The 11254-nt window shown below is 43.1% G+C and overlaps 1 protein-coding gene across 1 annotated transcript; it reads left to right on the top strand.

Moving 5' to 3' along the window:
• Window positions 1–9989: 9989 nt before the first annotated feature.
• LOC145939234 (uncharacterized) lies at window positions 9990–11021 on the top strand. Its single transcript, XM_083043468.1, has one exon. It carries the CDS (start codon window positions 9990–9992, stop codon window positions 11019–11021), a length of 1032 nt encoding a protein of 343 aa, XP_082899594.1.
• The last annotated feature ends 233 nt before the right edge of the window (window positions 11022–11254 follow it).

Raw genomic sequence — 11254 nt, 5'->3', positions numbered from 1 at the left:
ATTTCAATTAACCATTCATACGAAATTTAATCTTATACTAACAAGTGAAGTGACTTAACCCTAACAACCAAGTACGTATAATAAATTAATTATTAACATAGTACGCTAACACTCGACGCGACTCCGCGACTCTCGAATCTTTTCTGCGTCCGTCGATACTCGCATCTTTCTACTGTCGCTCCACTCGTCGAGCTCTCTCCTTATTGCATGATATTTTCAACCTAGAAAGTAACCACAAGCTCAGACTGTTACATATATATATACATCTCAATTAATATTTAGGAAGATTTTACACTTATCTGATAATAATTCGGTCTTCCATTAATATTTTTATTCCATCTACCGCGCGCCTCTCACAGGGCGTCGCACGGCTCTTATCCTTCTGAGCGCCTCTAAAAGGGCGAGCTATCCTTGACATTAGCTCCTTTTCTGCACCCATCTCTCGGAGAGCGCCTCCATAAGGGTGAACTTCTATCCATTCACAAGGTCACGCCTCTCTCAGGGCGATATCCACATCCATCTCAACCTGTAATTAATGAAAGACAGAATCAATTAATGTCAATTAAGAACTAATCTCGCATCAATAATATTAATTTTATTAATAACTTAATAACAGGGTACTAACTAGTGGGAAACTAACAAAGAAAATGAAGTTCAATAAATCTCATGCATTTTCTCGCAATTTAATGGAAACATGGGACGTGGAAGAAGAGCAGGCAAGGCTCACCTAATAAAGCGATTAAACCGGGCATTATATACCGGAGATTTCTCCCGTGTATGCCAGACGCGGCCACTATCTGGGCAAATTCAATTGTTGATCGACCACCTCACTAGTAGGAAGAACGACGCCGACATTTCGGAACCGGAAGTCGTATTTAAATCACTGGCACGGAAACGTCCCCGCGTCAAAAATATTGTAGTGTTACTGCGGACATTCCGCTTAGTAGTGAGACCTCAATCCGAACGATCCGAGGCCCATACAACTCATCTGGCGAATGATCACTCGCCACTCGACGAATCGGAACCGGAAATCGTTTTCGAGTCAATAAAACCAAGAGAGATCAGTCGTACTCTCTCTGTTAAAAATCATGCTCCACGGCTTCTAAAAATTATAATCAAGCCTCCCCGAAAGCCTGAAATTATAACGTTACAATAATTATATTATAGTTATATAAAACACAGCTAACATTATTCTATTATATAAATACCACATCAGTAATATAGCAAATAAGAGCTCGCGTACTCACTACTCACATTTCCCCCTCTCATTTTAATCATAAAAATATACATACATTCTATCCATCCGCTTATAAAATTTTCTATTTTTATAAATAATAAAATTCAAGCGTCCTAGATAAGATTAACGCGTTCTCTTTTACTCCTGACCACGCGTGTTCTACCGCTCGGCTTCGCTAGTCAGGTGTCTCATCGCGTACTCGTAGAGGCGCGCGAATGCGTTAGAAAATACTTACCCCCAGGACGTGACACCTGTGCAAGGTGGTATGACACCTCGACGTGCAACCTTTCCGTCCACTCTTCTTACCAAGGCTGCACGGCCCCAACGACTCTTCGACCCGAGTTGGTTTCCGGAATACTATTCAAGTATTCCTTCCACCTCTCAATTAATCGTCGTCGGGCTGGAACGTTTATCACCCCCTTGACCTCGGCGGTGATTTTAATTCCGCCTCCGGAGCTCGCAGCTCTGATCATACGTTTCCCAGCACATTTCCGCCACGAAATCCATTGGCGGTAATCCCGTCAGGGTCGTTGCCGCCGCATGGGACACCGTTCGACAGCCGCGCACCACCCAAATCGCGATGCGACGCTGGATGCGTCGCAATATATCACGTATCTTCGGGGTGGTAAGCGTCGCCCCTGTCCATACTGGCGCCCCGTAAAGGGCGACAGCATTTACGATGCCCGTATACATGCGGTGAATCCTCCCATTTGGTCCCCCTAGATTGGGGAGTAGGCGGCTCAGGGCTGCCGCCACTCCCTCTACCTTGGGAATCATGCTCTCGAAATGGGTGATGAAGTTCCATCTCCCGTCCAGTGTGAGACCCAGATATTTCATCCGGGTCCCTACTCGGACGGGGGTGCCATCTACCGCGACATGGGCCTGAGGTGGCTCGCCATGCGAGCCATCGTGGATAAAGAGCGCCTCAGTTTTCTGAGGCGCTACTTTGAGGCCCATGCCGCTGATACTGCGGACGACGCATTCCACCGCGAGTTTCGCTCGGTGTCGTGCCTGCCCCCAGTCTCTTCCCCCGGCCAACACCAATGTGTCGTCTGGTATGCAGACGACACTGCAGCCGGGGGGAAGAGCAGTGCGGAGAACCATGTCAAATGCGAGGTCCCAAAGCAGGGGGCCTAATACCGACCCCTGCGGGACCCCGCAAGACATCCCCCTCCTGCATTGGAGTTCTTTCCTATTCCGGTACTTCAATTGCCTGTCCCGAAAGTATGCCCTTATTTTCCTCACAAGGTAGTGAGGAACGCGATGTTGCTCCATCGCCCTCCCCACCTCTTCCCAGGGCAGAGTATTAAACGCGTTGACAATGTCAAGCGACACTGCCAACGTCACCCCGCCCTCCTCCTCTGTGGACTCCGTGAGGGATCCGACGCGTCTGATCGCGTCGATCGTCGACTTTCCCTCACGGAATCCATGTTGTTCCTTATGAAGGTCTGGGCCTTCCCGGGACAAATGCTGGATGAGGCGATTTGCTATCACTCGTTCCAGCAACTTACCCGTCTCATCCAGCAGGCAGATTGGCCGGTATGCCTTGATGGGAGGAGGGACGCCCAATATTAATTGGTGGTACTTAGTAATCTCAAACCAAGAGATACAGTTCCTAAAAATTAATTTTCGTACTTGGCTCTATTGGCCGGATTTAAAAAATCACATTTATTTATTTATTAAATACTGAGAGCCGTTAAAAATAAAAATATTTCTTAAAAATATTCTTAATTTATATATTCGCGTCTGGGCCTAATTCATGGCGCTATTTACCAACATACATTATAAGGCAAAATGAAAAATATAGGATCGAAAGGGTCTGAATAGCTTAGAGGTAAGAGCAGTCGCCCGGCAAGCGAAAGACGCGGGTTCAATTCCCGCTTCAGCGACTTTTCGGACCAATATTTTGCTCGCCTATTTTCCCGTTGTAAGTTCAAGGATTATTAATTGATGGTACTTAGTAATCTCAAACCAAGAGATACAGTTCCTAAAAATTAGAATTAATTTTCGTGCTTGGCTCTATTGGCCGGATTAAAAAAATCACATTTATTTATTTATTTATTTCTAATATTTTGTTTATTTATTGTGCGCAGGGCCTTATACATTTTTACGTACATTTAAATATTTTTTGAAGTAATAATGATGAAGAGCTATTGTTCGAACTATCGACTTTGAATATTTATTAAATAATTTGATTTTGCAGAGTTATGTTTTTTCCGGCAACTTTTATTTATATAATATTGTCTTGCTACATTACTTCTATCTAAAAGTGGTCAAGATGTTGAATACAATAAGTTGGATACTATCATCCATTCATCAAAAGATATATCGAGAACGGTTAGTATGAATAAAACCTATTTGCATTTTCTCAGTTTTTGGTTTTCTGCAATTTAACATTTTTCATTGTCAGATTATTTTGATCGTATATTATTCTTCAGCTTTTAAATAATAATAAAGCAATGTTTGTAGTATTAAGACATTTTATAATAAGGAACGTTATTCTTTTCAGTTTGTGCATCTATGGAGGTTTCGTTTTCAAGCTTTTAAAAAAACATTGTGGAATTACTTAGAAAAAATCTGCTGGAAAATACGAGGGTTGTCTGAAAAGTTTCCGACCTCAACATGAAGATGGCAGCACTCGTAAACAAAAGTTGGGGAATGTGTTTGCGCATGCTTTGAAAGGTACTCACCAAAATTTCAGCCATTTTGGACGCGCAGTTGTTGTTTGACAATCATTTGAGTGAGTCGATGTGAGTGTTTTTGTGAAAAAGGAAAAAATCGAGTATCGAGCTGTCATTAAATATTTGTTTTTGAAAGGCAATACGCCTACGCAAATCAAAGACGAGTTGGACGCTGTGTACGGGGACTCTGCACCATCATTTACCACCGTGAAATTTTGGGCTGCTGAATTTAAACGTGGCCGTACCAGCTTGAGTGACAATGAACGTTCGGGACGTCCAAAAACTGCAACCACTGACGATAATATCGCTCAAGTTCACCAAATGGTGCTAGACAACCGTCGAATTAAAGTTAGAGAGATAGCAGAGGCTATGAACATGTCCAAAGAACGTGTTTGTCACATATTGAATCAAGATTTAGGCATGAGAAAGCTGTCCGCGCGTTGGGTGCCGCGTTTGCTCACTTTGGACCAAAAACGTGTTCGAATGAACATTTCCAACGCTCTGTTGGCGCAGTTTAGGCGCAATAAATCAGAGTTTTGGCGCCGATTAATTACTGTAGATGAAACTTGGATACACCATTATACTCCAGAAACAAAAACACAGTCAAAACAGTGGACTGCGAAGGGGGAATCGGCTCCAAAAAAAGCAAAAGTTGTTTCTTCGGCTGGGAAAGTGATGGCAACTGTTTTCTGGGATAGTCATGGAGTTATCGTAATCGATTATCTTCAAAAAGGAAAAACCATTACAGGAGCATACTACGCATCAGTACTTGACAAGCTGAAGGCAGAAATTGCGGAAAAACGGCCAATTTGCAGAAAAAAAAAATTTTGTTTCACCAAGACAATGCGCCGTCTCACACCTCAGCGGTTGCCATGGCGAAAATCCACGAATTACGGTTTGAACTGCTTGACCACCCTCCTTACTCACCAGATCTAACCCCCAAGCGACTTTTTTTTGTTCCCTAAGCTAAAAGTTGCGCTCGGAGGACAGAGATTTTCGTCGAATGAGGAGGCCATCACCTTCGTAAACAACTATTTTGCAGAGAAAGACGCCGAGTACTATTTGGACGGGTTGAAGAGATGGGAGCATCGCTGGGAGAAGTGTATAGACTTACAAGGAGACTATGTAGAAAAATAAAAATTAATTTGAAGAAAAAATGTCTTGTATCTTTGTTAGGTCGGAAACTTTTCAGACAACCCTCGTATTGGCTCATTTCATATGACATACAGACTTTGAGGATAATTAGTCAGTGGCTTTTAAGCAATGATGGACTGGTAAGTAATTTGTATATAAAATTTTCCCCAATTATATTTCATACAATAAATCCATACAATAAATAAATGAAAATATATAGTGACTATTTTCAAAACAGCCTATAAAATCTTAGGCATATTTATATAACTTTTCGATTTGGTAGTCAAATATATATTATATAAAAAATTTAGAATATAATAGAATAGAAACAATAGAAAATTTTTATTTTTGTCACTTTATTTTTTTGAGTGAGAATCAGTTTCTATTATACAGTTAAATAACATGGTGTTTCTTATTGTTTCTTATTTGAACAAATTTAAATTTGGTTTATTCACTTTTTTGGCATTTGTCACGCTATATATATATCCAAGAAATATATCATGAAGTATTTTATAATATGTACATACAATTCTAATTTTAAATTATAGTAAATAGACAATGCATAAAATTAGAATTTTTTATAAAAGGAAGGATTGACGCGTTAGAAATTAGATTATTTATCATTATTAAAGTCTAGTAATAGGTGCAAAAGTTATGTGCATTCTCAAATTTTACCGTCTCCAAACTTGGAGAGATTTTATTTTCTTTTATTTTTTCAATGAATAATTTTAATTGTGAGAGAGTTACCGACCTAAATTTTATAGGATTTACCGACACAACCTAGATCAGATAAACAATGAAAACAAAATAAGATAATGTGGTTACTTCTGTTCGTTTTCTTCTAAGTTTATTATTATTAGATTTCATTATTGAATAAAAGTATTCAGTGCAAAAGAGGACAAATATTGAATGTACAACCGTGAAAGTAAGTTTTCGTTAAAAAGAAAAAGTGAAATAGTGTATAATAACAAATATATACTCGCGGGAAAAACTTTGAAAACCTGCTATTTTTAGGAAATTTTGTTCAACCTTGAAAAATCAGAGAATTCTCTTAGAATTTGATTAGAGAGAATTCATAGATTTTTTTTTTAAATTGTCTCATTATTTTACTCTTATATAACACTTAAGAAATACATGTAACATATCTTTGCAATAATTAAGTTTTTATAAAAATGTTAAAATTTCTTGTAATTGTTTTACTTGACAATCTCTATTTTTAATATCAAGACTTCAAATAAATTTTATAAAAAATTGGTCAATTTTTTAATAGCTAATATTTAAATTGTTCGAGATAATAGCGATTTAGCTGCCGAAAAGCAGTCGCAACTCGATTCATATCGATTGCGGAGGCCAAGCCCGCTCTCGATATGCACACATGTCGTTTAATATAAAACAATAGAAAAACTTGGAGACGTTCGTAAAAATGTGATGTTTACGTCAGATTTCCGACCGACGCATACCGCACCGCGACTTAATTCTTAGCTCGAGAATTCTAAATATTAATAATCCGCTAATGTTATTTTCGATCATTTATTTATTAATGATTGTAACGTGTAGAGTTCATTGAATATAATAAACTCTTCTTTCGTATAATTTGTGTCCTCGCACGTTCGATTTCTCGAATTCGCTCGCCGTGTTCCGCGCCCGTGACTGAACTTCATTCGCATCAATTTTTGGTCCTTCGAGCTGGAGCCAGCTATCCGGCGCCCGTGAGTGAATTCAGTTTGGTGGTGTCCTTTGGAAGTGCTTCCCTCCAAGTTCATCTAAAACATCAAAATGAGTAGTGAAGGAGAAGGAATCATACGCTCGCAATATGAGTTGTATGGGAAGATCTCGCGCTGCTTTGAAAATTTGATGAAGGCCTCTAACGTTACCATCGGTCTTGTTGAAGCACGTCTGCATGCTCTCGAAGCCAATTGGAACAAGTTCGAGACTCAGCACGATCAGCTGATCACACGTTTCTGGGAATTTGTGTCAGGACACGAATATATGTCTGGAAATCTTTCAACTATGACGGAAGAAACATACCTTAACCAAAAAGGCTCATACCTGGACGCTCTCCGAACATTAAAAAGACGAGAAAGTGCAGCAACAGCTGTTGCCCCGTCAACCGTGTCACCTTCTCTTTTACTTTTTCCCCGATAGACGTTGCCGTGCATTCAACTGCCACATTTCTCTGGTCGATATGAAGATTGGCCTTCTTTCCGAGACCTTTTCTGATCTATAATCAGCAAGGATACCTCCACGTCCAAGGTCGAGAAACTGCATTACCTCAAGTCCTGTTTATAGGGAGAAGCGGAGCTGTTAGTGCGTAATTTACCAACAACAGACGAAAACTTTGAGCGAGCGTGGAAGGTCTTAACTGACTATTATGAGAACAAACGGCTGCTGCCTCGTTCTTATCTCACGCAATTCACGTCGCTAAAAAACTAAAAGGTGAGTCTGCCAATGAATTACGCAAACTGTATCACAGTGTAAAGAGCATCGTCGGCTCCCTTGCAAGCATCGGGCGACATATTACGCGCGGAGAAGACCTTTTTGTCCATTTCATTGTCGACTCGAGGAGGATTTATCAGCTCTCGTGCGTCGTTTCTGGTCACAAGAGGATCTGTCCGCTGGAAATCCATCACTTACTTCCGAGGAACAGGTTTGCGAGGATCTCTTTCTCCGGTCGTACACCTGGACTACTGAGGGCCGATACGTCGTCAGACTTCCGCTTATCACTCCGTTGCCGAATCTCTCTGTTACTTGTCGTTCCGCTCAACGCGTTCTCTCTGGCATGGAGAGAAGATTTCTCCGTGAACCTTGTCTGCAGCAACTCTACGAGGGCTTCATGCGACAGTATGAGGATATGGGTTACATGAGTCTAGTCAGTCAGTCAGACCGCATCAAGGATCAAATCAGTTACCTTCCCCACCACGGCGTTATGCGAGAGGCGAGCACAACGACGAAGCTGCGTGTCGTTTTTAACGGCTCAACGACGATTCCATCAGGCATATATTTTAATGATCATCTCATGGTGGATCAGAATCTGTTGCCTCCTCTCGCCGATGTACTTCTACGATGGCGTCAGCATCGATTCGTTTTAGCAACAAATGTAGAGAAGATGTTTCGTCAGATTTTGGTCCAGACGACCGCGATCTTCATCGTATTATCTGGCGTTACCCAAAGCAAGAACATTTCAATGAATACCGTTTGAATACCGTTACTTACGGGCTTGCTAGCGCACCTTTCCTGCCCATACGCACTCTCCGTCAGCTCGCTAACAATGAAGCAGTTTCCTCTTGCAGCAGCAGTTCTTCGCTGAGATGTTTATATGGACGATTTTCTCACAGGCTCCGCCACACTCTCAGAAGCTCAAGAGCTTCAGCGCCAGCTGATTGGGCTCTGCATGGCGGGCGGCTTTCCGCTACGGAAGTGGTCGGCGAATGATCCTGTTCTGCTATCTGACCTTCCAGTTGATCATCGAATGCAGCGTGAGCTTCGCGTCTGGCGACCACACGAAACACATTCTACCGTTGGGCTGCACTGGCATCCAAACGAAGACAGTTTCTCTTTTGCCACAAGCTCGATCACATTAGCTACTCGCTAGATCACCAAGCGATCACTGCTCTCTCTTACTGCACGATTGTTTGATCCTCTTGATTGGCTGGCACCGACAGTTGTAAGAGCCAAGATAGTCTTCCAGACGACCTGGTTGCAGAGCCTGGATTGGGACACTCCACTTGATGAGGAATCCAGTCGATGATGGCTTGACTTTCAATCTGAGCTTTCTCTGCTTGAAAAGATCCGAGTTCCTCGATGGATCAGTCTGTTCGATCGGGATTCTGGAGTAGAAATCCACGGATTCGCCGATGCTTCCGAGAGAACCTGCGCTGCCGTCATCTATCTACGGATAACGCAGAATGAAGAATGCATTACATGCCTGGTCATGTCAAAGACCAAGGTTGCACCACTAAAACAGATAACGCTACCTCACCTTGAACTCTGTGCAGCTACTCTCCTTGCGCGACACGCCTCGCACGTTCGTACGACGCTCGAGCTCACAACGGCTCCACTGCACTTATGGTCGGACTCAACTGTCACTCTGGGCTAGATCCAAGGACATCCAACTCGGTGGAAAACTTACATCGCCAACCGCGTGGCGGACATCCAGAATACAGTCCCAGAGGCGTTGTGGCACCACGTCCCAAGTCAAGATAATCCAGCGGATTGTGCTTCAGGGGCTGTCACCCAGAGAACTCGTAGCGCATCAACTTTGGTGGTGGGGTCCCCATTGGCTTCGTAGCGCACCAAAGACTTGGCCATCTTTGAACGATCCAGACAACAACAGAGAGCTTCCTGAGGCAAAATCTAGAGTCCACACTGCAGCAAGCAGACCACAGTCTATAGAAGAACCCGAAGTATTGCGGCGCTTCTCCTCACTCCACCGATTGCTGCGCATCACTGCGTGGTGTAGACGTTGGCTTCAACTACTTAAGGACAAGGATTACTCCGAGTCAACTGCTCCTACTAGTAGCGTCCTATCGACAAACGAGTTGGAAGACGCTCGCCTACTGTGGATCCAAAGAGTGCAAGCTGACAATTTCAAGGACGAGTTAAAGGCAATTCAGCAGGGTCACATACTAGCAAAGTCAAACTCACTTATTCATTTAAATCCCTTTCTAGATCACCAAGGTCTTCAGTTGGAGGACGTTTGAAACACGCAATTCTGGCTTACGATGAGCGTCATCCAGTAATTCTATCGAGCGAATCGACATTTACTAAACTAGTTGTCGATGCGTGTCACCGACGCACATTGCACGGGGGATCCCAGCTGACTCTTGGAATGATCCGTCAGCGCTACTGGATTCCTCGAGGACGAATCACACGTCAAACGGCGTATTCTTCAATGCGTGACTTGCGTGCGATGGCGGCCGGCAACTCCACAGCAGTTAATGGGCAACTTGCCCCGAGAGCGAGTGACATCAGCAAGGCCTTTTATCCACACAGGTGTGGATTATGCAGGTCCAATCTGGCTGCAAACAACGAAAGGACGAGGTCATCGAGCGTATAAGGCCTTCATCGCAGTCTTCGTCTGTCTTTCTACAAGGGCCGTTCACTTGGAAGTGGTATCGGACTATACCTCTGATGCATTTCTGGCAGCATTACGTCGATTTACAGCTCGTCGTGGAATGTGCAGTACTCTCCAGAGCGATTGCGGTACCAACTTCGTGGGAGCAGACGCGCAATTACGAGAACTCTTTGCATCCAGTATCAATCACCAATCGATTGTCAGACAGCTAGCCTCGGAGCAGATCCAATGGCGGTTTAATCCCCCATCGGCACCTCACTTTGGCGGCATCTGGGAGGCAGCTGTAAAATCTCTCAAACACCATCTGCGGCGAGTATTAGCCGATGCAACTTTAACTTATGAGGAGATGAGCACACTTCTCGCACAGATCGAAGTTTGCCTCAATTCCAAGCCTCTTCAAGCCCTCTCTGACGATCCGGAAGATCTAGCTGCTCTTACACCAGGTCACTTTTTGGTGGGATCCGCTCTGATTGCAGTGCCTGAGCCTTCACTGCTAGACCAGTCGACGAACAGGCTGACGCGCTGGCAACTACTTCAGAAGATGCGAGACCACTTCTGGGACTGTTGGTCTCGGGAGTATTTACATTCACTCGTTTATCGCCCGAAATGGTGGTTCAAGCAGTCGGGTTTCGATGTCAGACGTCTGTGCCTCATCCGCAACGAAATGACACCGCCGACAAAATGGCCCTTGGCGCGGATCATCCGAATTCATCCTGGTGAAGACGGACAAGTACGCATCATCACCGTTCGCACGACAGCAACGGAGCTAACCGACCGATCACGAAGCTCGTCCTTCTCCCGGCCACTGACGAAGAAGCGGATAATCCACCGCAAGTGTAGTCACGCGAGCAACCAAACTCCGATCTTGTATCTATATGGTTTTCTGTTAAGATAAGGAGAATGTGAATTTTTTTCTCTATTCGCGTACAAGTTTCATTTTTCACATTATTTCTTATTGTATTCTACATATATATATATATATATATATATATATTTATAGATAGTTCGACTTTCGTTAATCATGTTACGTATTTATCTACTTACCGTCAAGCTATTACGTTTTTTTTATAGCGCACAATATATAAAACTTATAGAATCTCTCGTTCTCTCGTCCGACATTTCATATCG

Source organism: Prenolepis imparis, unplaced genomic scaffold, assembly GCF_030444845.1.
Source record: "Prenolepis imparis isolate NDT839.2.m4 unplaced genomic scaffold, iyPreImpa1.0 SCAF_1, whole genome shotgun sequence".
NCBI classification, from domain to species: domain Eukaryota; kingdom Metazoa; phylum Arthropoda; class Insecta; order Hymenoptera; family Formicidae; genus Prenolepis; species Prenolepis imparis.
The sequence above is the reverse complement of the archived record's forward strand: the minus strand, read 5'-3'. Positions and strand labels throughout refer to the sequence as shown.